The 27,270-nt window shown below is 49.4% G+C and overlaps 1 protein-coding gene across 1 annotated transcript in view; it reads right to left on the bottom strand.

Moving 5' to 3' along the window:
• Window positions 1-27,270, bottom strand: part of MROH2A (maestro heat like repeat family member 2A) — a 54,567-nt gene that overhangs the window by 15,006 nt on the left and 12,291 nt on the right. The window contains exons 11-26 of the mRNA XM_086377208.1: window positions 27,146-27,259; window positions 22,643-22,719; window positions 21,539-21,658; window positions 21,154-21,264; window positions 18,339-18,522; window positions 16,885-16,925; window positions 16,198-16,339; window positions 15,709-15,761; window positions 15,242-15,349; window positions 8,963-9,082; window positions 8,679-8,801; window positions 7,410-7,562; window positions 4,869-4,991; window positions 3,590-3,669; window positions 2,201-2,309; window positions 1,384-1,479 (exon numbers count right to left, since the gene is read on the bottom strand). Of these exons, the coding sequence (XP_086233334.1) occupies window positions 1,384-1,479; window positions 2,201-2,309; window positions 3,590-3,669; window positions 4,869-4,991; window positions 7,410-7,562; window positions 8,679-8,801; window positions 8,963-9,082; window positions 15,242-15,349; window positions 15,709-15,761; window positions 16,198-16,339; window positions 16,885-16,925; window positions 18,339-18,522; window positions 21,154-21,264; window positions 21,539-21,658; window positions 22,643-22,719; window positions 27,146-27,259 (1,754 nt within the window). The remainder of the gene's footprint in view (window positions 1-1,383; window positions 1,480-2,200; window positions 2,310-3,589; window positions 3,670-4,868; window positions 4,992-7,409; window positions 7,563-8,678; window positions 8,802-8,962; window positions 9,083-15,241; window positions 15,350-15,708; window positions 15,762-16,197; window positions 16,340-16,884; window positions 16,926-18,338; window positions 18,523-21,153; window positions 21,265-21,538; window positions 21,659-22,642; window positions 22,720-27,145; window positions 27,260-27,270) is intronic.

Genomic DNA, 27,270 nt, shown 5'->3' with positions numbered 1-27,270 from the left:
GATTTCTGACAAATATGCAAAGGTAATTCAGTGGAGAAAAGATAGTCTTTCCATCAAAGGTGCTGAAACAGTTAACCATGTGCAAAAAAATTAAAATAAATTAAACTTTGATCCATATTTGAAAACTGAGCTCAAAATACATCATAGACTTCAATGTAAAGCCTGAAACTGTCAAGTTCTAGAAGAAAATCTAGGAGAAAATCTTTGTGACCTTGGTTAGTAAAGATTTCTTAGTCATGATACCAAAAACACGATACATAAAAGAAAAAATAATAAATTAGACTTCATCAAGGTTAAAAACTTTTTCTCTTCAGGAGAATCTGTGAAATTAATGAAAAGGCAAGTCACAGACCAGGAGAAAATATTTGCAAATCACATATCTGATAAAGGATTTACTTCTAGAATATATACAACCTCCAAAAAATCAATAATAAGAAAGCAAACAATCCAAGTTTTAAAAAAGCCCTGCTGCTGCTGCTGCTGCTAAGTTGCTTCAGTCATGTCCGACTCTGTGAGACCCCACAGACGACAGCCCACCAGGCTCCCCCGTCCCTGGGATTCTCCAGGCAAGAACACTAGAGTGGGTTGCCATTTCCTTCTCCAATGCATGAAAGTGAAAAGCGAAAGCGAAGTTGCTTAGTCGTGTCCAACTCTTAGCGACCCCATGGACTGCACTAGCAATACTATATTCAAAAATACCAAAATTATGAAAGACAAAAACTGATAAATTGTTCCAAATTGAAGGAGAGAGACAAGAGAGAGAAGACAATTAAATGCAATTCATAATCCAGATTAGATCCTGGTTCTGGGAGGAAATAACTATGAAGGTCATTATTGGGCAATTTGTGAAATATGAATATGGAAAATTGATTGACTACAGCTGGTATCAGTGTTAAATTCCGTGATTTTGAACAGTATATTGTTATATAAGAGAAGATTCTTGTTGTTGATGTATAGAGCTAACTCTCCATGATTCAAAAGGGGTGTGTGTGTGTGTGGGTGTGTAATGTAAAGAGGAAAAAAAAAGGGAAAAAGAACATGTCACAAAATATTAAGAATTGTGTTGTGGATCTGGGTGAAAGGCATGCAGGAGTTCTTTGTACTGTTCTTGCAACTTTTCAGCTTTTAAGAATTTAACTTCAACTTTTAAGAACATTTTGTGATATTGAAATGTCACAAAATATTAAGAATTGTGGATCTGGGTGAAAGGCATACAGGACTTCTTTGTACTGGTCCTTGCAACTTTTCAGCCAGCTTGAAGCTTTGTCTAAAGAAAATTACCAAATCAATTCTTAACGCATGCCTGTTTCCCACTGAGAGTCTGGCCCTCGGACCAGCATTCTGGGCCACCACTGGCTCCTGGCCCTCCTCCAGGTAACTCACATGCACCATCTCCTGAAGCCCCTTGGGGTCTAGGTGTCTCTGCATGAGGCCCTCCATCAGCTGCTCCAGGGCATGCAGGGCGTTCGTATACAGGGTCTGTGGCCAAGAGAAGGGAGAGCTCGGCAGCAGTCGGGGAAGAGCCACCTGCCAGGACTCTGGGTGGCCCATGCCAGGATCATATATTGTGAGATGGTCTGATAACTTCCTTTTGACTTCTGCTCAGACTGAGTTCTTTATGCTCCTTATGTGACATATAAGACAACCTCAAGAGGAACCCATTTTGCAAAGCAGGAAACTGGACTCCTAGAGCCCAGCTCTCCTGACCCCTGGCATCCAGGGCCAGGACCTGGAGGCACAGATGACTGTTGGGAAACGGTCATCCAGTCAGGGACTACATTTCCCAGGATTCCTTGCAGCTAGGTGGAGCCATGTGACCAAGTTCTGGCCAATAAGGAGGGCCAAATGGCTCATAAATCCTCCAGACTCTCTCTGGAGCTGGGTCTGCCCACCTGAGGAGCCATGGGGCCTCTGTCAGTCCACATTCCTGAACAACTGCAGGAAGCAGCCCCCTCTCCACCTCTGCTGCCAACTGGACATCATTTGAGTAAGAAAACAATCATGTTAAACCATGAAGATTTCAGTGTATATGTTACAGCAGCTAGCATCACCTTACATTACTGACAGAGGCTGCTGTACTTTGCTGCCCCGACCACTCCCAGATGGTCCAGGACGGTGGGCTCCCAGCACTGTTAACTTGGAAGTTAACATCAACTTCCAAGTACTGATCCAGAAAATGAGGTGGCCAGGAGGGAACTACCTTAATGGACTCATTGCTGTCTCCTGGGGGTTGGAGAGAAATTACAGAGTGTATACTAATATCCATCAGCTCACTGCTTTCCTCTGTGGCGTAGAAAGGCTTCAGTTTGCTAGAGAAAGAAATGATAAGAGGAGTGATCAGTGGGGAACTGAGACCTGCTCTGCCCAGTCTGGGGGGTGGTGGGAGGAGCCATATCACAGAATAAGGAAGGGGCCAGCTTCTCTGTTTGGGGGTTCAGGTGTCTGTCCCCCCACAAGGGCCCTGGCTCCACCCACTGGTGTCCACTGTCTGTCTGTGACTGAAGGGGAGACTCAGGTGTCCACAGCTGCCTCTCCTATCACTGCCTGCTCTGAGTCTCTCTCTCCTGTTCAGAAACATTCCATTGGTCCTCCCTGATCGCATCCGCAGACTTTGCTTCTGGTTGGTCCTGGCCCAGGAGTTTTCAAATGTAATACCTGGACCAGGAGCAGCAGCAGCATCCCCTTGGAGTTTATTAGAAAATGCAAACTCTACGTCTCCACCTCAGAGCTGCTGAATCAAAAACTCTGTAGTGGACTTCCCTGGCAGTCCAGTGGTTAAGGCTTTGCCATACAGTGCCAAAGGTGCAGGTTCGATCCCACATGTCTTGTGGCCAAAAAGCCAAAACATAAAACAGAGGCAATACTGTAACAAATTCAACAAAACTTTTTTTAAAATGGTCCACATTTTAAAAAAAAAATCTTAAAAAAAACCCAAAAAACTTCTGGATTGGAGGCCATCTGTGTTTTAATAAACCTTTGGTGGTAGTAGCTAGTTGCGTGATGCACGCTAGCTGATTCTCTTTCTGTCCCCTTCATAGGTGGATCTCAAGCCTAGTTGCATACTAGAATCACAGGAGAGCTTTCGAAGGGCCCCAGGGGCCATGCCCAGCTCCAGGGATCCTTATTTAAGTCTTTGGTGGGGCAGGGTATCAGAATTGTTACAAGTTCCTCATTGGCTCTGTTTTGCCTTCAGAAGGGAGAGCCACCTCCTTCTTGAACTTCAAACTCCTGCCTTCCAAAGGGGTCCTGTGTTTCACCTTTCTAGGAACCTTCTGCTCCTACCCAAATCCAGTAATTTTGTTTAAAGTGAAAGTGTTTGTATCCGACTCTTTTTGACACCATGGACTATAGCCCGTCCATGGAGTTCTGCAAGCAAGAATCTGGAGTGGGTTGCCATTCCCATCTCCAGGGGGTCTTCCCGACCAAGGGATCGAACCTGTGTCTTCTGATTGCAGGCAGATTCTTTACTGTCCGAGCCATCAGGAAAGCCCTGAAGGAGGTGCAACCTCCCCAGAGGCTCTGAGAGGGGGCCTCAGACCTTGTCTCCAGCCCAGGGCGGCACTTGGGGCCTGGTCAGGGCCCGGCTCACCTCAAGTATGAGAGGGCATCCATGGCCATGGTCCGCACGGGAGAAACCAGGCTGTCAGTCGGTTCTGCTTTGATGATTGCCTGCCGGGATGGCAGGGCAGTGAGCCGCCAGGCCAGCCGGAGTCCCGCAATGGCCAGGGAGGGCCTCGGGCGCACAGTGACCACGATGGCAGGGGCATTCCCTGGGTTACAGCCAGGAGGGCCTGACGTTGTGCGATGGGCTCCGATACCGCATGCACTTTCATTCTTTTCATGATCAGTTGGCCTTTGACGTTTTAGGCGAAGTTGCTCAGTCGTGTCCAGCTCTTTGTGATCCAAGGACTATACAGTCCCTGGAATTCTCCAGGCCAGAATACTGGAGTGGGTAGCCTTTCCCTTCATCGGGGGATCTTCCCAACCCAGGGATCGACTCAGGTTTCCCGCTTTGCAGGCAGATTCCTTACCAGCTGAGCTATGAGGGAAGCCCAGGGGAAGCAGCAAAATCTCAGGGGAGGAGTGGAGCTAAGATGGGCCGGTGCCTCTAGCTCATTTCTGCCAGTTACTGTGTGTCCTTGGGCAAATCACTTCCTCAGCCTGGGCCCTTGCTCAGGTGTGACATGAGGACTTGGGGCCTGGTCCACAGGGCTGTGCCAGGCTGGTGTGAAATTACATACGTGTCGCTCTCGACCCCGAGCGGGAACCTAATGAATGTCGGATTCTTTCTCAGGGCCTCCTGTTCCATCTGCATCTCCCTTCCCTCCAGGCTGCTGCCAATGCAGCCAGAGGGTGTCCAGGGGCCAGGGTTTCCATTGCAGGGAGTGGAGAGGTCTGGGGATGAGGGACAGGGGCTGACCCACAGCCTCAGCAGCCTCTGTCACTGCCTCTTGCCTTTGGACAGCTGGTACTTTCTAGATCTTAACAAAGTTCTGGGCAAAAGTAGCTATAAGTCCTGCCTACGGCAGAGCCCGACCTCTTGGTCCTGACTATGGAGAAATGTTGGGTTAGCTAGGGCTGACCCATGGGGCTTGTCTCCCAGCCCTGAACCAGACACCTCAGGGGCATTACCAGGCTTGAGGGCAGGGGTCTTCAGCCCCAGCTTCTAGAATGTTTCCTGGCCATGAAAACCTTTATCAGATATAAGAATGTCACATGCAGAACACCTACAGTCAGGTCAAAGCCAAACAGAGAGACAGGCGGTGCCTCGGAGACCCCTGTCACCGCTTGGGCTTCAGATGGCCTCAGGTCAGCAGAGTGAGATCTCCCAAACTGCCCAGGATGGAGGAAGCCCCCAGATGGCTTACCATGATAATGCCAGTCAGAGTTGCCTTTTGGGCAAATTGGAAGTCTTCCAGGTCCTTGATGTTCTTGATGGCATCCGTGACCTGCACCACGCTCTTCATGAAGGCCAGTTTGAGGCAGATGTCCTGTGACCATGATGAGGGGCAGGGAGGACCTTGTGTGGGTGAGCCCCCAAAGACCCCAAGACCAAGCCCCTGCTCCCGGACCCTGGGGCCACATAGAACACCCTCTCCCCTGCTGGGAAAGTATCAGTATCAGGGGCATGCTGAGAGACGGCCGCCCCGTTCTGCCCTTCAGCAACCTGGTGGGGACATGGGCCACGCGCTGGACAGGGCACAGCCCCCCAGTGGCCCCCCAGAAGGTGCTGCATCCTAAAACCCCTCCATCCTGAGCCCGAGTACAGCAATGCCAGTCAGGGGCACCTTCACTGACCAGAGGATCTGAGCCCTGTGCATCACTGTAGGGGCAGAGCAAGTTATGGAGGTCAAATCAGTTTTGCTTTTAAGGCATGCACAAGACATCGTGCGAAATGAGATCAGCCAATCTCAAAAGGACAAGCACTGTGATTTCAGATTATATGAGATGCCTGGAGCATCACCATCATAGAGACAGGAAGTAGAAGGGTGGATGCCAGGAGCTAGGGGTGGGGGACTGGGGAGTTGATGCTAGTGGGGACAGAGTCTCAGTTTAGGAAGATGAAGGTCTGGAGATGAATAATGGCGATGGCTGCTCAACAGTTTGAATGCACTTAATGCCACACTAGTAATGCTCAAAATTCTCCAAGCCAGGCTTCAACGGTACGTGAACCGTGAACTTCCAGATGTTCAAGCTGGATTTAGAAAAGGCAGAGGAGTCAGACATCAAATTTCCAACATCCATTTGATCATCTAAAAGCAAGAGAGTTCCAGAAAAACATCTACTTCTCGTTTATTGACTATGCCAAAGCCTTTGACTGTGTGGATCAGAACAAACTGTGGAAAATTCTGAAAGAGATGGGAAATCCAGACCACCTGACCTGCCTCTTGAGAAATCTGTATGCAGGTCAGGAAGCAACAGTTAGAAGTGGACATGGAACAACAGACTGGTTCCAAATAGGAAAAGGAGTACATCAAGGCTGTATATTGTCACCCTGTGTATTTAACTTATATGCAGAATACATCATGAGAAACGCTGGGCTGGATGAAGCACAAGCTAGAATCAAGATTGCCAGGAGAAATATCAATAACCTAAGAAAAGTAGATGACACCACCCTCAGCAGAAAGCGAAGAAGAACTAAAGAGCCTCTTGATGAAAGTGAAAGAGGAGAGTGAAAGAGTAGGTTAAAGCTCAACATTCAGAAAACTAAGATCATGGCATCTGGTCTCATCACTTTATGGCAAATAGATAGGGAAACAGTGGAAACAGTGACAGACTTTATTTTGGGGGGGCTTCAAAATCACTGTAGATGGTGACTGCAGCCATGAAATTAAAAGACACTTGTTCCTTGGAAGGAAAGTTATGACCAAACTAGACAGCATATTGAAAAGCAGAGACATTACTTTGCCAACAAAGGTCTGTCTAGTCAAAGCTATGGTTTTTCCAGTGGCCATGAATGGATGTGAGAGTTGAACTGTAAAGAAAGCTGAGTGCCAAAAAATTGATGCTTTTGGAGAAGACTCTTGAGAATCCCTTGGACTTCAAGGAGATCCAATCAGTCCATCTTAAAGGAAATCAGTCCTGAATATTCATTGGGAGGACTGATGCTGAAGCTGAAACTCTAATACTTTGGCCACATGAAGTGAAGAACTGACTCATTGGAAAAGACTCTGATGCTGGGAAAGATTGAAGGCAGGAGGAGAAGGGGACGACAGAGGATGAGATGGTTGGATGGCATCACCGACTCAATGGACATGAGTTTGTGTAAACTCCAGAAGTTGGTGATGGACAGGGAGGCCTGGTGTGCTGCAGTCCATGGGGTCTCAAAGAGTCGGACACGGCTGAGTAACTGAACTGAACCAATGAACTGCATGCTTAAAAGTGGTTACAATGACAAATTTCACATCTTGTACTTCACCACAGTTTTCAAAACAGTAATAATAAAGTCATTTCTCCTTTATTCCCTGATTTTCTCCTCCTTGCCTTTCCAAGAAAGCAGCCAGTCCCTTTGCCTCTCTGAAGACAGCCCCTTTCTTGACCCTTATGAAAGGGCCTGGGGTCAGATGTCAGGATAGGGGCAGAGGTGAGAGAAGGCATGTGCGAGGGCTGGGCAAGGGCTTGTCCTATGACTTCAGCAACCCACAATTACCCCTACTCAGTAATGGGGGAAGGGCTGCTCCCCACCGCTGATACCCCACACTCCCCCCGCCCCTGCAGCAGAGAACAGCAGAGATTGGGGCAATGATCTCCCCAAATGCTGAGTGACCGACAGGACTCCAGGACTCGAATCTCCTGGGTGGGGCTGGCAGTGCCCAGATAATGATGCAGGGTGGCTCTCCCCCTGCCCCAGCCTGGAGCTCAAGGAGGGCATCGCCAGGGCAGGCGTGTCGGTGGGATCCCGGGGTTACCTGGCAGCTGCTGGAGTAGTGGTGGATGATCTTGGCGGTGATGGGGTTGTCCACGTGGATGAGAAGCATCTGCGGGTGGCAGTACGAGGCCACGCAGCTGTACATCACCATGAGCGCGCCCTTCACCGTCTCCCGCCTCCAGGGATGGTCCTTCTGTGAGGTCAATGAGAAGGGGAAGAAACCACTGTGGCCATTGGGGAGGGGATCTATTCCTTCAGGTGTCTCCTGGGCACCTGAAGTGCTCAGTCATGTATTCAATCATTGGGCACACCTTTATTGACCTCCTGCTATACGCTGTGCCCTGGCTGTAGTGTGGTGAGCAAGTCAGACTTGGCCATGACTGCCCGCCCGGTTGCAGGGGTTTTGTGCAGACACCCCAACCAGAGGCAGCTGTGCGTGCCTTCATGCCTTCACCTACTGAGCACCTGCTCTGGGCCAGGGACTCCTGAGTCACTGGTGATTCACTGGGAACAGAGAGCCTCAGACTAGCTCTTCCAGGAGGAGGTGTTGGAGGCCACCCAACCCACCATGGAAGGAGGGGCAGGGGAGCCCACATTCTCCAGGCTTTGAATAGAAATCCAGGTTTCAGGCACCACTTTGTGGAGAAGCTGGGACACTCCCAATTCTCTCTCTCTAAACTAGCAGATCCCCAGGGCAAGGGTCCAAGGTCAAGGCCAAAACTTGAGGCATCAGTGACTCAGCTGGTGGCCCCCTGGGGGCTCAGCCAGCCCGGGGTACTGTGCCCTGCGGATGGAATGGACAGCCTCCAGAGACCAGCCCTTGGCTGCCTCGGTCCAATTCCCCACTCCACTTTGGTGAAGGAGACACAGAGGGGAGTTTCTTATTGAGATCCAGTAAGATGGCAAGGAGAGCCAACCAGTGCACCCTAAAGGAGATCAGTCCTGAATAGTCATTGGAAGGACTGATGTTGAAGCTGAAACTCCAATACTTTGGCCACCTGATGCGAAGAGCTGACTCATCTGAAAAGACCCTGATGCTGGGAAAGATTGAGGGCAGGAGGAGAAGGGGACGACAGAGGATGAGATGGTTGGATGGCATCACCGACTCAATGGACATGAGTTTGAGTAAACTCTGGGAGTTGGTGATGGACAGGGAGGCCTGGTGTGCAGTGGTTCATGGGTCGCAAAGAACTGGACATGACTGAGCGACTGAACTAAACTGAGCTGAACTGAAGAGCCTTGGTTGGGTGCTGAGAGCACCATTCTAAGAGGCCTCCAGAGAGCTCACAATGGAGCAAGGGTGCCTCACCCGCCAGGCGCCGATCTGCCAGGACTGCTCCGACTCCTGGATCCTCTCTTCAAAGTCATGGAGCACGCCCAGCACCGTCTTCGCCTGGCCCCGGGCACACAGGCCAAAGCACAGGATCACGCCCTGCAGGGAGACCCCGTGGGCAGGCTGAGGGCGGGGGTGCTGGGGAACACCCTGTCCGCTGCCCCCCCACACACGGATAAACACACAGGCACGCACACACACACGGGCACGCACACAGCATGTCCTCCCAAGGCCCGGAGGGGACCCCGGGGCACCCTCACCTCCCGGTCGAAGTCGTTGCTGTAGTCTGTCTTGTACAGCAGCTCCAGCAGCAGCACCTCCACCTTGTCGGCCTCCAGGCCCGTAGCCAGGGTGAAGCCCAAGGCCCGGTACAGAAAGCCCTGGCGAGGCGGAAGGGACAGAGGGAGCCTCAAGCCTCCAACCCGGCCCTCTGGGGTCACTGCCAAGGGCAGGTCCCTACTTGTTCCTCCAGATTTAAAAATATGCCTTTTGTATATTTTTAAAAACAAGTATCCAGGGAGTTGGTGATGGACAGGGGGGCCTGGCGTGCTGCGATTCATGGGGTCGCAAAGAGTCGGACATGACTGAGAGACTAATCTGATCTGATCCAGGCTAATCTGAGAGGTTAGGCTGTAGCAGGGCAGGCATATTAGCAAGAGTGGGGGCCAAGTTTCTCTCCTATATAAACTGAATCAATCTACACTCCCACCAACAAACCTAGGAGCACTTATCCTCCTGCCCTCTCTCTGCCTTAGGATATCATCCACGAGAGGTGGAATGTTTGCACCTTGGTGAGTCATCTTTGCATCTTCTCATCGTCCAACCTTGGAATTCCTGCCTCTATTCTTTCCCCACTGTTGGATTATTTCTCGCATTTTTTGTTTACAAGAATGTTGTGTGTACATTTGGGAAAAAATAACGAGAACGGACATATATTATCTCACTTAATCTGTACAACAACTCTGAAAGGCAAATGCATATTTTGAGACAAGAAAATTAGCAGAAAGTAGTAGAACCGGGGTTTAAAATCAAGCAGTCAAAAAGCCAAAACATAATACAGAAACAATACCATCACAAATTCAAAAAAGACTTCTAAAAAAATGGTCCACATAAAAAAAAAAAAATCTTAAAGGAAAGAATAAAAGCAAGCATAGCCCGAGGCTCACTTCTTAAGTGATCACTCTTGTTGTCCATATTTCCCCAGTGTCTCATTTCTCTTTTGATTTTATTCATACCTATTTCATTTGGTCATGCAGACAATTTTCATTTTCACAGAGTACAGTCTCTTTCTTTTCCTTTGTCTTTCTAAAAGATTCTTTTTATGCATATGAAGGTCTGTTCTATTCCATGGTAAGACTATAAAAATATTCATCAGTATATTCTTCCCGTCACCCCATGGTTGTATTTCATTTCATTCACTTACATCTTTGTTCTGGGAGAATAAATCCTTCTCTAATGAGCTTTTTAAAAAATATGCTCTTAGCTATTATTCTCTTACATTTTTTTCATTAGGGCAAACGTGGAAATAATCTCGTCAAATAAAACTGTCAGATTTCCACAAATTTCCCTTTTGGGAAAATTAGAAGTAAATTGCATTGCAGATTTTTTTTTTTTTTTTTGGCCGCATCACTTGCTGAGCAGGATCTTAGTTCCCTGACGAGGGATCAAACCCTTCCCTGCTGCAGTGGAAGCACGGAGTCCTTACAGTGGACACCAGGGAAGTCCCTGCATTGCAGGTTAACTTGAGAAAAAAGGACACCTGAGCACACTGAGCCTTCCTGTCCAAGAAGCAGAGAGTGTACGTTTGGTCAGGCTTTCTCCCAGCCTCTCTGCCCCTTGTAGTTTGGGGTTCTCCACCTTGGTCCCACGTGTTTCATGCACTCACTGTTTTACTTGCTTACACATTTTACCTTGTGCTGCTGCTTTGAATGGGTCTCTCTTCATTATGCCATATTTTTGTTTTGTTTGTTTATAGGAGAGATGATGGTTTTGCCTGTTACTTTTGGGGTAAGAATGACTCTATCTACCGGAATTACAAATCTGGAGGGTTCAGCAGCCTTGCGCCCCCTACCCCCAGAGGATGTCTGTCTGAGTGATGAAGAGTCTGGGAGAGTCCTGATGAAATTCCTTAAGGCACTGTATCCAGTCGTGACTTTTTAAGCTATCTGAGCCAATGAAACCGTATTTATTTGTTTACTTTCCTTTAAGCTAGGTGAGTTATTGTAATAAGGTTGAATTATATGCATTGGCGTATTAAATACTATATACAAGTTTCTTTCAAATGGGCATCTGGCCCTGAAGTGACATCTGATAAGATCTTGTACCCACAAATCTATACCATTTAGCTACAGAAGATAGACATTGCTGTGTATATTTTACATCTGCTATTATGAAGGGTGCATATTTGAACAAATGAAAACTTTAGTTGACTTCTCCAAAAAGTCTTTTTAAACATCTTTCAGTTCAGTTCAGTTCAGTTCAGTTGCTCAGTCGTGTCCGACTCTTTGCGACCCCATGAATCGCAGCACGCCAGGCCTCCCTGTCCATCACCAACTCCCAGAGTTCACTCAGACTCACATCCATTGAGTCGGTGATGCCATCCAGCCATCTCATCCTCTGTCATCCCCTTCTCCTCCTTCCCCCAATCCCTCCCATCATCAGAGTCTTCCCAATGAATCCACTCTTCGCATGAGGTGGCCAAAGTACTGGAGTTGCAGCTTTAGCATCATTCCTTCCAAAGAAATCCCAGGGCTGATCTCCTTTAGAATGGACTGGTTGGATCTCCTTGCAGTCCAAGGGACTCTGATGACTCTTTTCCAACATCGCAGTTCAAAAGCATCAATTCTTCAGCACTCAGCTTTCTTCACAGTCCAACTCTCACATCCATACATGACCACTGGAAAAACCATAGCTTGTACACATTGCCAATCACCCCACATTCCCCTCATCCATGACAACCACCGGTCTAATTTTCTGTCTCATTAGATTTGCCTGCTCTGGATATTTCAAATAAGTAAAACCATATCATTCATGGGCCTTTGCATCTGGCTCCTTCACTTAGTGTAATGCTTTCAAGGATCATCCTTTCTGTAGCAGATGTAAGCACTTCACTCCTTTTCATGGCTGAATAATACTCTGTTGTATGGATAGAGCACATTTTGTTTACTCATCATCGACTGATGAACACTTGAGTTTTTTCCACTTTTTGGCTATCTGAATGATGTTTCTCTGAATATTTACATACAAGCTTTTGTGTGGACATATGTTTTCATTTCTTCTTGGCATATATAATTAAGAGCATAATTGCCAGGTCATAGGTAGCTCCAGATTTAACATTTCAAGGAAATGGCAATCTGTTTTTCAAAAACACTGTACCATTTTGTATTTATACCAGCAATATGTCAGTCCCAATTTTTCCATACTCTTGTCAATATTTGTTATTATCTGTGTTTTTGATTACAGCCATCCTTGTGAATGTGGAGTAAAGTCTTGCGGTTTTGATTTCATTTCCTTAGACATCCTGGAATGTGAAGTCAAGTGGGCCTTAGAAAGCATCACTACGAACATAGCTAGTGGAGGTGATGGAATTCCACTTGAGCTATTCCAAATCCTGAAAGATGATGCTCTTAAAGTGCTGGACTCAATATGCCAGCAAATTTGGAAAACTCAGCAGTGGCCACAGGACTGGAAAAGGTCAGTTTTCATTCCAATCCCAAAGAAAGGCAATGCCAAAGAAAGCTCAAACTACCGCACAATTGCACTCATCTCACATGCTAGTAAAGTGATGCTCAAAATTCTCCAAGCCAGGCTTCAGCAATATGTGAACCGTGAACTTCCTGATGTTCAAGCTGGTTTTAGAAAAGGCAGAGGAACCAGAGATCAAATTGCCAATATCCACTGGATCATGGGAAAAGCAAGAGAGTTCCAGAAAAACATCTATTTCTGCTTTATTGACTACACCAAAGCCTTTGACTGTGTGGATCACAATAAACTGTGGAAAATTCTGAAAGAGATGGGAATCCCAGACCACCTGACCTGCCTCTTGAGAAATCTATACGCAGGTCAGGAAGCAACAGTTAGAAGTGGACATGGAACAACAGACTGGTTCCAAATAGGAAAAGGAGTACATCAAGGCTGTATATTGTCACCCTGCTTATTTAACTTCTATGCAGAGTGCATCATGAGAAACGCTGGGCTGGAAGAAGAACAAGCTGGAATCAAGATTGCCGGGAGAAATATCAATAACTTCAGATATGCAGATGATACCACCCTTATGGCAGACAGTGAAGAGGAACTAAAAAGCCTCTTGATGAAAGTGAAAGAGGAGAGTGAAAAAGTTGGCTTAAAGCTCAACATTCAGAAAATGAAGATCATGGCATCTGGTCCCATCACTTCATGGGAAATAGATGGGGAAACAGTGGAAACAGTGTCAGACTTCATTTTTTTGGGCTCCAAAATCACTGCAGATGGTGAGTGCAGCCATGAAATTAAAAGACGCTTACTCCTTGGGAGGAAAGTTATGACCAACCTAGATAGCATATTAAAAAGCAGAGACATTCCTTTGCCAACAAAGGTCCATCTTGTCAAGGCTATGGTTTTTCCAGTTGTCATGTATGGATGTGAGAGTTGGACTGTGAAGAAAGCTGAGTGCCGAAGAATTGATGCTGTTGAACTGTGGTGTTGGAGAAGACTCTTGAGAGTCCCTTGGACTGCAAGGAGATCCAACCAGTCCATTGTGAAGGAGATCAGCCCTGGGTGTTCTTTGGAAGGAATGATGCTAAAGCTGAAACTGCAGTACTTTGGCCACCTCATGCGAAGAGTTGACTCATTGGAAAAGACTCTGATGCTGGGAGGGATTGGGGGCAGGAGGAGAAGGGGACGACAGAGGATGAGATGGCTGGATGGCATCACGGACTCGATGGATGTAAGTCTGAGTGAACTCTGGGAGTTGGTGATGGACAGGGAGGCCTGGCGTGCTCGATTCATGGGGTCGAAAAGAGTTGGACACGACTGAGCGACTGAACTGAACTGAACTGAATGGAAATGATCTTGAAAAATTTCTCATGTGATTACTTGCCATTTATATATCTTTCCTTCACCCATTTTTAAATTGGCTTATTTGTCATTGTATTATTGAGTTATAAGAGTTATTTATATATTCTAGACACAAGTCCCTTCTCAGGGTCTAGACTTACAAGTATTTTCTCTCAGTCGGTGGGTTGATTTTTCACTTTCTTGACGGTACCATTTTCAGCACAAAACTTCTTAGCTTTGATGATGTCCAGTTTGTCTATTTTTCCTTTCATCACTTGTGCTTTGGGGTGTTATTTCTCAGAAGACTTTGCTCAAGCCCAGATCATGAAGATTTATGTTTCATTCTAAGAATTTCATGTTTTAAATTTATATTTACATATATGGTCCATTTTGAGTTAATTTTTGTGTATGGTATGAGGAAGGGGCCCAGCTTCATTCTTTTATGAATGCAGCTTTTCTTTTATGAAGTAGCTATGCAGTCTTCCCAGCATCATTTGTTGCAAGGACTACTCCTTCCCCACTGAATTGTCTTGGCACTCTTGTTGAAAATCAATTGACAGTGAATGTGAGGTCTGTTTCCAGACCCTCGATTCGATTCCATCAACCTGTTACCTGTCCTGATGCCAGGATCGCCCTGTCTTGTTTACTGTAATTCTGCAAGAAGTCTTGAAATTGCAAAATCCGAGTCTTCCAACTTTGTTCGTTTTTAAATCATAACGGTGTTGGCTATTCTGTGCCCCTTATATTTTGACAGGAATTTTAGGATCACCTTGTCAGTCTCTGGGGGTGGGGGCGGGAAGCCAGCTGGGATTATAGTGGGGGTCGTGTTGAATCTATAGATAAATTGGCAAGTGTCACCATCTTAAATATATTGTCCTCCAATCTGTGAACATGAAATGCTTTCCACTGGTGAAGACCTTCTCTGATTGTCAGCAATGTTTATAGTTTTGTAAAGACCCCTTAACAATGAAATACACACATGCGGTGGTCATGAGCCAACAGCTGGATGAGACAGGGAGGACAAACTGGTGTGTGGGGAGGGGTGGGGGTGGGTGTGCAGCAGGTCTGAGAGAAGGTGTTCTGCTCTTCCCCCCCGTCTGCCAAAGGTGGAGGCCCACCACCAGGCCCCAGCTCTGTCCCCCTGCAGCCTTGTCCTCCCCTTTGGCATCCTGTGGTTCGGCGTCACCTTCATCCTTTGCACTATTTACCAAAACACGTTCAGACATCTCATTCCTTGCCATGGACTCTGCAGGGGCGACGCTGCAGGTGGGGGGCGAGGTGAGAGGAATGGGGAAGCGGGTGACTGGAGGGGAAATGCCCCCCAGCTCCAACAAAGCAGATTCTTGAGGGAAAAACAAGACAGAGCAAAGCACTACAGGCCTCGGGCCCAGAGCAGCCAGCCGTCTCCCCTCCCCGGGTGCTGTGGACAGCCGCAGGCGTACTGGTCTCACGTGCTGTCCCGGAGTCCCCTCCCTGTCTGAACAGCCCTGCCTCTGGGAACCAACCTTCTCCAGGGAGGGGCTGTCGAAGCTCTCGATCTGGTTGTTCAGCTCTTTGCTCAGACGCAGGCTCCAGTTGGAACCCCGAGTCTTCTTGAGCGAGTTTCTCAGAAACTGGGGGTGGGGGAAGAAGGCACAGGTGCGCAGTGCTCCAGAGGGCGGTGTGACCTTGAGCAGTGACTTTCCCTCCCTAGCGCCTTCCCTGGTCTCTAGATGGCTTCACCCTTTCAGCCCCGACCCAGCGCTAGTGCTGTGTGGGCTTGGGGGCTGCCGGGAGGGGGTCCCCTGGGCCGCCTCTGGGGCTCTTGGTTTCCAGGGTGGGGTCTCCTGCTGTAGCTGCTTGTGCTCTCCAAGTCTTCTGGCAAGAGGGGAACGTGTTCCCTAGGGGCTCCTAAACTCCCCACACGCCAAACCCACCGAGAGCTGCCCCCACCGCCCCCCACCCCGGCCTCAGGCGGTGGGATTGCCTCTACCTGAATCAGCTTGTCCTCCCACGTCTTCTGGTTCCATGTAAACTCGGTGTGTTCTGCAGAGAGAAGGCCACCCGTGCTCCTCGCTCCCGCTGCTCCTTCATGCCGCCTCCTAAATGCAGCAGCTGGGGTCCTCCGTGAACACACCGCACTTCCCTCCCCACCCTCCCAAGGACCTGGAGCCTGGGCGCCTTGGCTCAGGCCACGTGACTTGTACACGGCATGTACACTGCTTGGGGGTGGCTCACACACCCCGCTCCTTTGCTCAGACCAGGTGGTTAGTACACTGCATGTACACTATGGGTGTGTGTGAAGACATCACACGCGCATCTGAGCTCCTTTGCTCAGGCCACAGGACTAGCACCCAGTGGGTACCCTGAAGGCAGGGGAGTGACCCACACAAGCACCGCAGGCTCCTTTGCTCAGGCCACATGACTATACCCGGTATGTACACTTAGCAGGTAGCTTGCACAGGCACCCTGGACATCTCACCTTCCAGGTACTTGACCAGCAGCGGGATCTCCAGCTCCCACATGTCGGCCATGGAGGGGGCAATGCTCTGGCTCAGGGTCTTCAGAAGGTTGAGCATGGCGATCCCACGGCCCTCCCCCTTGTAGGGGGATGACATCAGTACCTGGGGAACACCGAGACTCCAGCGGGGCCTCTCCTGGGCTGGGCAGCCCCAGGCCTCGTGCACCCCAACCTGGGGTCTCGCTGTCAGAGCCCTTAAAGGGAGAGTTGGACAGGATGGGGCCTTTCAAGCAGAGCTCCGAGGATTCCCAGGATCAGAGCATCCCTGCAGAGGATGCTGAAGGGAGGAAAGGAGACGCGAGAATTCAGGCTCCCTCCCCACCCAGGGTTCCATGGACCTCGGAGCAGGGTCAACACAAGGAGGAAGATGCATGGGTGCAGGGCAGAGCTGACCCCCAGGGAAGGGCAGGCTGCTGACAGTGTCCTGCGGATGCTTGGGGCCATTCAAAGGGCCAGCAGAGAAATCTGGGCGCCTGCTGCCCTTGCCGCACCTCCCCAGAGGGACGACGGGAGCCTGGAAAGCTCTGTCCTGCCAAGCATCCAGCTCCAAGCTCCCCCTGGAGGCCCTGGGGATTAGGAGCTCATGGGAGGGGCACCGCAGGACACAGCGGGGGCCAGGCCAGTGCACGGCCCCCGTGAGCCACTCACCAGGAGACGGGCCAGCAGCTTCTGTGGCGCGGGCAGGTCCACTGGGGAGAGAAAGATACAGGATACTGAGGCTGCCCCGCTCCTGTGCCCCGGGGGAGCTTCTCCCCGCACGCCCCAACAGCATCCCAGCGCCCCCCAGAATGCAGGAGGGGTCAAGACAGGGGCTTTCCCACAAAGAACATCATTACAACTGGCCATCCTGGGAAGGAGGAGCCTGGTGCTACAGGCTGGGGCTGAGAAGATGCTCTTTTTTTTTTTTTTTTCAATTTATTTATTTATTTCAATTGGAGGCTAATTACTTTACAATATTGTGGTGGGTTTTGCCATACATTGACATGAATCAGCAATGGGTGGACATGTGTCCCCATCCTGACCCTCCCTCCCACCTCCCTCCCCATCCCATCCCTCAGGGTCATCCCAATGCACTGTCCCTGAGCACCCTGTCTCATGCATGGAACCTGGACTGGCGATCTGTTTTACGTATGCTAATATACATGTTTCAATGCTATTCTCTCAAATCATCCCACCCTCACCTTCTCCCACAGAGTCCAAAAGTCTGTTCTTTACATCTGTGTCTCTTTTGCTGTCTCACATATAGGGTCTTCGTTACCATCTTTCTAAATTCCTTATATATGCATTAATATACTGTGCTCTTTTCAGGACGTGCCCACTTGGGAGTGCACACCAGGCCAGTGTGAGAGTGTTTCTCTCCTACTGTGAGTCTCTGCCTTGTTGAGCAAACAGTAACTAGACACCCGCCCACTCCCCTCCCCTCCCTCTGCAGGCTTTGGGAGGCTGTGAGCCCAGGAGTAGCAGGAACTCATAGCATTTGGACCAGCGGGCGAGGGAGGGGCAGGCCTGCTAAGAAGCTGCAGGGAGGGGCAGCACCCAGGAGGGAGCCAGCCCCAGACTCAGGGTTGGGGCAGGAGGTAGACCAGGGGATGGTCTAGCCGGATGCCCAGAGCTGGCTCTGCCCTTCACCATCACTGGGTCCTGTGAGGCTCGCAGTCACCTCCTGTCACCAGCCACATCCATCCTCAAAGCCCCAGGACCATGACAGCAGCCCCCTTGGACGGCAGGGTCCCCTGTAAGTAGGTCGGTGTTGTCCCTTTCTTGAGGGTCTGGTGCTAACAAGTGCATCATCAGGGGCGAGTGGGAGGGCCTGGTGGGGGTGGTTCCAGAGGACTCGGATGGGATATACAGTCCTTCCAGAGGGCTCCTGGGGGTCAAAGAGCTCACACCTGGGGGAAGCCTGAGCCAGGACCCCTGCCCTGAGGTCTGGGCGAGGGTTGTGGGGAGGTGGGGACGAGAGGAATGGGCTGCCAGAGGAAGAGTGTACGATTTTAACCTCCTCAGATTTCAGCAAGGGCAGCCTCTTTGGGAAGGCCTGGCTCTCTGGGCTCCAGGGTGCTTCCTGGAGAAGGGGGAACAGTCCGAGTCACGAGGCGGCCCACCTGCCCAGTCCCTCCAGCTGGCACAGGGGGGCTGCCCACCGTGCCTGCTCTTGCTTGCGTTGGCCTCCTCGTCCTTGGCGTGCAGCTGGCGTTCGGCCAGGTTGGTGAGGCTGACGCAGATGGGGGTCAAGGCCTCCGTGTAGTCCGTCTCCATGATGTAGCACAGGAGCCTCACCCAAAATTCCTGGGGGCGGGCAGGAAGGGGGTGCTGGGATCAGCCTGCGACGCTGTGCCCACTGGCCTCCTCCACCCCGCATCCAGCACATCCTCTCTGACCAGCCCTCCCTCTAACCCCCGATCCCCTAGAGAGGCACACTGGGTGTACAACCTTGCCAATTGTGATGATCAGTTTCTATGTGTCAACTTGGCGAGTGAACGCACACAGTTATTCAATCAGGCACTAATCTAGGTGTGGCAATGAAGGTATTTTGATGCAATCGGATGAAAGTCCATAATCTATATAGGAGGTTACTCTGGATAATATGAGTGGACTTCATCAAATCAGTTGAGGGTAAAAAACAGGTTTCCCTGAGGAAGAAGAGAGCTTGCCTCAAGGTTGCAGCCTCAGCTACTGCATGAGTCTTCAGCCTGCCGGCCTACCCCCTAAATTTCAGACTTGCCAGCCTTCACAGCTGTACGATATATATGTTGTTGTTCAGTCGCTCAGTCATGTCTGACTCTTTGAGACCCCATGGACTGCAGTACGGCAGGCCTCCCTGTCCTTCACCATCTCCTGGAGTTTGCTCAAACTCATGTCCAGAGAGTCGGTGATGCCATCCAACCATCTCATCCTCTGTTGTCTCCTTCTCCTCCTGCCTTCAATCTTTCCCAGCACCAGGGTCTTTTCCAATGAGTTGGCTCTTCCCATCAGGTGGCCAAAGTACTGGAGCTTCAACTTCACCATCATTCCTTCCAATGAATATTCAGAGTTGATTTCCTTTTGCATTGACTGTTTTGACCTTCTTGCTGTCCAAGGGACTCTCCAGAGTCTTCTCCAACACCACAATTCTAAAGCATCAGTTCTTTGGCACTCCCTCTTTTTTATGGTCCAACTGTCTCATTTGTACATGACTCCTGGAAAAACCATAGCTTTGACTATACAGATCTTTGTCTGCAAAGTAATGTCTCAGCTTTTTAATATGCTGTCTAGGTCTGTCATAGCTTTTCTTCCAAGGAGCAAGAATCTTTTAATTTCATGGCTGCAGTCACCATCTGTAGTGATTTTGGAGCCCAAGAAAATAAAATCTGTCACTGTGTCCATTGTTTCCCCATCTACTTGCTGTGAAGTGATGGGACCGGATGCCATGATCTTCATTTTCTAAATGTTCAGTTTTAAGGCAGCCTTTTCACTTTCTTCTTGCAGCTTCATCAAGAGGCTCTTTAGTTCCTCTTTGCTTTCTGCCATACGGGTGGTGTCATCTGCATATCTGAATTTATTGATATTTTTGAGATACACACACACACACATATCTCCTACTAGTTCTATTTCTCTACAGATTCTTAGAGCCGTGACTCTAGCCTTCCAGCTTCACTCTGCCATCTCCCATCTCACCAGATGATCACTGAACACCCCCAGTGACCCTGATTCCCTTTAGCCCCACTCCCACCCCTAGGAGTTTGGGGTGAGCTCCTGTGCTACTAACAAGTGAAGTTGCTTGATGTGTTCTAGCGATCAGGACTAGAATCCCTGGCTACTGGGCTCCCCCAGGGATGCAGCATAATGAACAGGAAAGAGCATTTTTATCCTGGCTCCACTCTTTACCAGCTTAGACTCCTTGAGCAAATTAATGAGTCCCTCTGAGCCTCAGTTTCCTCATTTATAAAAGCTAGGTAATAATAACAACAGACCTTACCTTACAGGGTGGTTGGGATAATTAAATAAGACTCTAGATGTTACACATCTAGTACAGTACCTGCCACGTGTGATCAATGAATTGTAACCATTATTATTACTATAACTATTATTTCTGTAATTAAGAGAAGCTGCCACTGGATGGGGAGCATCTGGCCCATGGCCTCAATTAACAGACAATGATTCCCTCCATATGCAGTGATGATAAACTTTTCCTATCTTATTTCTATGTCACATTGTAATGCAATTAAAAATTGACACATATTTTCCCCCTAAAGCCTGTGAACAACTTGGGGGTCATACTGAGCCTTCCTGTGTATGCCCTGATGACTTACACATAGTTGGAACTCATGAATGTTTGTGAAATATAATCCTTAGAATCATTTATTTGCACACTCACACATATACACACTTCCATGCATATGCATTTGCTTCCCAAGTGGCCCTCGTGGTGAAGAATCTGCCTGCCAATGCAGAAGACATAGGTTTGATCTTTGGGTCAGAAAGATCTTCTGGAGTAGGAAATGGCACCCCACTCCAGTATTCTTGCCTGGGAAATTCTATGGGCAGAGGAGCCCGGTGGGCTACAATCCATGGGGCCACAATCAATCAGACATAACTGAGCGACTGAATACACGCACACATGTGCACACACATGCACACGCCTGGAGTGAGGGGCTGGAAGGTGACGGATGCATTTCCAGCAATAAGTCAAGTGACATGTGTTAGGCCTGCTATGTGCCAAGCACTGCCCTGGTGAAGGTAATAAGGGCCCAAGGAAGTGAATCTTGAAAAATAAGCTCAGGTAATTGGAAGATCTGGGGCTCCCCATCCTCTCAAGTAGTGGGAATGGGAGAAGCGACAGTGCAGAATTCTGGACCTGTGCTATCGTCCCCTCACAGCCTAGCACCGCACAGACCTGAGCCATCAGCCCCAGTGTGCCAGCCCAGTGTGCCAGCTCACATTGGTCATCCCACTGACAGAAGACGTTATGATCCTCACGGTGTCCATGGTGACCTTGTGGACCATCTTCTCCTCCAGGTCCCTCTGGTAAAAGTTGTCCCTGCGGTTGGTCTGGAAGACAGAACCAAGGAGTGCCTGCTTGTGGGCCGGCAGGGGCTTGCCATGGTCTCAGCTGTGGTTTCCTCTCCTGCAAGAGGCTTGACTCCCAGACACTGAGTCTCCCAGATGCCCAGAGCTGTGCACATGTTTCACTATTTTCTAGACCCCTGGCAGCTTGCTGTGTGTGTCTGTGCGCATGTACATGCGTGCAGGTTCCTCGAGCAGTGCTCTTTCCTCAATGCAGTGGAAACCATTTCCAAAGCCCAGCTGCTCCACCGTCACTCACCAGTTTGTAGGTGGACAAGGTCAGCTGCACAGACACGTACTTCAGGCCCCAACCTTTGATCCTGTCCTGGAAGCCGGACAGGGCCAGCTGCCCAATGATACGGAGAATGGCCATCCTCACCTGAGAGGACAGAGCACAGACGTGCTTGGCGCTAGAGGTTCCGCCTCCTGCACCCAACCCCGTGACATGAGACAGCTAGGATCTGAGGGTGCGGTGGTCTGGAAGGGGTTTCCGGGGCTACCTGGCTGCTGCCCACTCTGTCCACCACCTCATCCAGGTGACTCCGCCTGCCTCATCCAGGGGACCCCGCTCAGCAGCAACCCTACCCAGGAGCCTCATCTAAGCCCCTGAGACATGAGCACAGTGCTTTCTCTGTAGAGTTGCTCCATCCTCAGGAAGCCCTAGTGAGAACCACCTGATTCTTCTCCTGGGCTCCCCAGGGCTCATACATGGGGATGACACAGAACAAGCCTATTCCCTCTACTCCTGCCATCCTCTAGGTATTGAAGATGGCTCTGCCTCAGGCTCTAGACCGAGTGCCCCTGTTCCCTCCCTGGTTTGTGCAAACCCTCACTGTCCTGAACTGCACCCCCAGGACATGAGGGGTCAGCCGCAGGGGCCATGTCCAGAAGCCAAGCTATTCTCCAGGGGGCCAAGGCTGCAGTGGCCAAGATGGTGGGTTTTTTTTTTTAACCTTTATTTGCAGAGTTGCTTTTCTCAAATGTGGTAATGACCTTACAAAACACCTAGCTAGCCAAGCAGCTTGGGCTGACGTTGGGTGTGTTTGGCCTCTCCTCTGCCCAGGGTGGTGTCGGAGCCCCTTTACAGGAAAACTCCAGGTTCTTGATGACAGGGAGGGTCTTGGAGGGAGGGCCACAGCTTCGAGGAGACTTTCTTCTCTAGCCCCACTCAGGACTGGCTGGGAAGGTAGGTTTTCGATCAAAGGGCCTTCCTTGAGAAGGCAGCCCCACTTCCACACACAGAGCTGGAGGGGAGGGGTGGGCAAGCAGGCTGCAGCTGATGAAGAAGGCGCCCTGACTTCCCTCCACTTGCCCCGCAGAGGCCCAGCACACACCCCCTTTCTGGGTCCCTCCACCCTGTTACCTTGGACCGGGTGTCAGAGAGTGTGTTCTTGACCACCCGGACGGCCAGGTAGATGGTTCTGATGTTCATTTTGGGCTCTGAAAGAGAGAAACCCATCTGGAGGTCCACTGGCCTCAGGGCTGGGCTCTGAGGAGATACCCAGAAGTGGTGAGGCCTCACCTGCCACCTTCCATGGGAAACAGGGGTCCGGGGACTCGTCCATGCCATGCCTCCTGAGAGCCTCTGACCCCCTACAAGCTCAGGGCCGCTACCCTCAGAAGCCACCCGGTGCTCTCAGTGCCCGCCCTGCAGCCCAGGGGCCGTCGTCTTCATGCCTCACTCCCTTGGCCTTTGCATCGTGTGGGTTTCTTTGGAAACTAGTGGACTCTCCTTGAGGGCAGGGTCTCCTCCTAAGAGCTTGGTGGTTCCCTTAGTGGGACACACAGGGCCAGACACACAGTGGACACACGGAGACCATGGCGCCCAGCTGCGGAGGCCGGGGCTCTGGGGCCAGGCTGCTACGCTCAGTCTCTGGCCCCACCGCATCCCAGCTGTGTGACCTCGGGGACTTACTCAGCCCCTCTGAGCCTCAGCTTCCTTCCCTATAAAAGGTAGACCCTGAGAGCACGTCCCTCACCAAATCTCTGTGAGCAGTGACACAAGTTAAAACACACAGGGCCTGGTGTGCAAGAGTGCTCTGTGTGTGCTGGAGGGAAGGCTGATGGGGAAGATCAGGGAGGTGAGAAAGAGCCTGGAGAAGGCTCTTGAGAGGTTGGCCTGGACAGAAGCACAGTCAGGCACTCAGAGTGTTGTTACACTCAAGTCTAGGTGTTACTAGACATCACTGCAGGAGGAGGAATAAGAGGAAAGGAGGTCAGGGTGGAAGATGGCGGGAATTCAGGCACCAAGGGACGATGTTACACTTAAGAGTTTTTCATCTCTAAAATGGAAACCTTTTTTTCTGATTATAAAAAGTCTGTGTTCACTGAGAAATTAAAATAAAAGACAACCAGTCTTCACAGTTTAGGTGTATCCTTCTAAACTCATTTATGCATAAATGAGCACCTAGATTTCTTTCACATGACCGAGGTCATGGAGGTGGAGGTGATGGAATTCCAGTTGAGCTATTTCAAATCCTGGAAGATGATGCTTTGAAAGTGCTGCACTCAATATGCCAGCAAATTTGGAAAACTCAGCAGTGGCCACAGGACTGGAAAAGGTCAGTCTTCATTTCAATCCCAAAGAAAAGCAATGCCAAAGAATGCTCAAACTACCACACAATTGCACTCATCTCACACGCTAGTAAAGTAATTCTCAAAATTCTCCAAGCCAGGCTTCAGCAATACGTGAACAGTGAACTTTCAGATATTCAAGCTGGTTTTAGAAAAGGCAGAGGAACCAGAGATCAAATTGCCAACATCTGATGGGTCATCGAAAAAGCAAAAGAGTTCCAGAAAAATATCTATTTCTGCTTTATTGACTATGCCAAAGCCTTTGACTGTGTGGATTACAATAAACTGTGGAAAATTCTTCAAGAGATGGGAATACCAGACCATCTGACCTGCCTCTTGAGAAACCTGTATGCAGGTCAGGAAGCAATAGTTATAATTTGACATGGAACAACAGACTGGTTCCAAATAGGAAAAGGAGTAAGTTAATGCTATATATTGTCACCCTGCTTATTTAACTTATATGCAGAGTACATCACGAGAAACACTGGGCTGGAAGAAGCACAAGCTGGAATCAAGATTGTCGGGAGAAATATCAATAACCTCAGATATGCAGATGACACCACCCTTATGGCAGAAAGTGAAGAAGAACTGAAGAGCCTCTTGATGAAAGTGAAAGAGGAGAGTGAAAAAGTTGGCTTAAAGCTCAACATTCAGAAAACAAGATCATGGCATCTGGTCTCATCACTTTATGGGAAATAGATGGGGAAACACTGGAAACAGTGGTTGACTTTATTTTTGGGGGCTCCAAAATCACTGCAGATGGTGATTGCAGCCATGAAATTAAAAGACGCTTACTCCTTGGAAGGGAAGTTATGACCAACCTAGACAGCATATTCAAAAGCAGAGACATTACTTTGTCAACAAAGGTCCGTCTAGTCAAGGCTACGGTTTTTCCAGTGGTCATGTATAGATGTGAGAGTTGGACTGTGAAGAAAGCTGAGCGCCAAAGAATTGATGCTTTTGAACCGTGGTGATGGAGAAGACTCTCGAGAGTCCCTTGGACTGCAAGGAGATCCAACCAGTCCATTCTAAAGGAGATCAGTCCTGGGTGTTCATTGGAAGGACTGATGTTGAAGCTGAAACTTCAATACTTTGGCCACCTGATTCGAAGAGCAGACTCACCTGAAAAGACTCTGATGCTGGGAGGGATTGGGGGCAGAAGAAGGGGATGACAGAGGATGAGATGGTTGGATGGCATCACCGACTCAACGGACATGAGTTTGGGTAACTTCCAGGAGTTGGTCATGGACAAGGAGGCCTGGCATGCTGCAGTTCATGGGGTCACAAAGAGTTGGACATGACTGAGTGACTGAACGGAACTGAACTGAACCGAGGTCATGCTATATATAACTGTCCCACACTGTACTGCTATACTTAATATACAAAGAGCGGCTTTTCCATGAAAAAGATGGTATAATATTCCATATGTGGCTATGCATGCCTGTATGTGAAGTTGCATCAGTCATTTCCAACTCTCTGCGACCCAGTGGACTGTAGCCCTCGAGGCTTATCTGTCCATGGGGATTCTCCAGGCAAGAATAGTGGAGTGGGTTGCCATGCCCTCCTCCAGGAACCTTCCCAGCCCAGGGACTGAACTTGCATCTCTTCCGTCTCCTGCATTGGCAGGCAGGTTCTTTACCACTAGTGCTACCTGGGAAGCCCACATAAGGCTATACTATCACTAAGTCCACAAATTTCTTGTAGAAAAACCTGTAGATTGTTTTTAATGTTTTGCTTCTATGCACAGTGTTATAAGGAACATCTTTATCCAATTGCCTTTGGGCAATTAATTTCTTCAGGCAGCTGATAAAATGTTAGATTTTGAGCCCGTGTTTTGGGCCCTATCCAAGTGAGCATCCAAAATGGTTTATCAGTTTACACCCCTGACAAGGAAGTATCGGTGGCTTGTTTCTTGTATTCTAGACCAGGGACTAGCAAAGTCTAGCCCTAAGTTTAATTCCAGCCCAAAGTCTGTGTTTGTAGACACAGCTTTATTGGAACACAGCCATGCTCTGAAGTTATAACTGCTTCTGCTCTACAATGGCCAATTTGCATAATTGTCACAGACTGTGTGGTCTGCAAAGCTGAAAATATTTTTGCTATCTGCCCTTCTGCAGAAAAATGGGTAGGCCAACTCTAGTCATTATCATCTCTGCCCATCAGATAGGTAAAAAGGAGTCTCACTGTGGCACACCAGTATTGGGGCCTGGAGAATTCCAAGGACTGTGCAGTTCGTGGGGTCACAAAGACTCAGACACGACTGAGCAACTTTCACTTTCACTGTTGCTTAAATTTTCATTTCTGTAAGAGATGGGTTTACTGTCAGGAGAAGGTCTTTCACATACAGTTGCTCAGTTTGTGTACTGCACAAGGATATGCAGCTGAAAGGCTGAACTGAAGCCAACCATGCACTTCTCAGGGCTTTCAAGGTGGTGCTAGTGGAAAAAAACTCGCCTGCCAATGCAGGAGACATTAGAGATGTGGATTTGATCCCTGGGTCAGGAAGATTCCCTGGAGGAGGAAATGGCAACCCACTCCAGTATTCTTGCCTGGAGAATCCCATGGACAGAGGAGCCTGGCGGGCTACAGTCCGTCGCCTGGCAAACAATGGGACAGGACTGAAGCAACTGAGCACAGCGCGTGTGGTTCTCAAATCATGCAAAAACAAATGCTGCCAGCAGAGGGCACCTTATTCAAATTCAAGCGGATGCTCTGAGCCGGTGCTCTTGGGAACCGTGATTCCCTGTGGATAGCAAGGCCAGGTTTAGGGTTTGGGCTTAGGGATTCGGAAGCAGGGTTTCAGACTAAGTTTTGACTCTGGGTCAATGGTGCTTTAGGGCTACATCTATACTGTGTATCTAGGCTTTATCTGCAGCCTTTCATTTAGCTTTGGGAGTTATACTAGGATTGGGGCAAACAGTTTGAAATTCAGGCTCAGGTAGAAGCTGGGGTTCAGGGTTGAAGGAGAGGGACGAGGGTGTGGAGGGTGGGACACAGGCCGGTGTAGGTTCAAGGATAGGAAACATGAAGCTACGGAGAGCCCTGACTCTGTGGCCCACCCAGCAGGGTCTGTAAGAGAGGAAATGATCCAGGGACTTCCCTGGAAGTCCAGTGCTTAAGACTCTGTGCTTCCAACGCAGGGGTTACGGGTTCGATCCCCGGGCAGGGCACTAAGATCCCACATGCCGCCGCAGGGTGCGGCCAAAAGTTTAAGAAAAAAAAAAAAGGCCAGATATGAGTGACACCTGCCACCCTAGCTCCTGCCCCGTCTTCCTGCGGCGTGAGTGCTCACCATCTGCGCTCACCACTGCCCTGATCAGGGCCAGGGTCCCCACGCGGACGGCCTCCTTGCTCATCTCCATCTGGCTGAGGAAGAACTTCATCAGCTCCTTGGGGTAGGAGCGGGCTGCAGGGGGT

The sequence above is a fragment of the Bos grunniens genome, chromosome 3, assembly GCF_055505025.1.
Source record: "Bos grunniens cultivar Pamir isolate PY7600 chromosome 3, Bosgru_T2T1.0, whole genome shotgun sequence".
Lineage (NCBI taxonomy): Eukaryota > Metazoa > Chordata > Mammalia > Artiodactyla > Bovidae > Bos > Bos grunniens.
The sequence above is the reverse complement of the archived record's forward strand: the minus strand, read 5'-3'. Positions and strand labels throughout refer to the sequence as shown.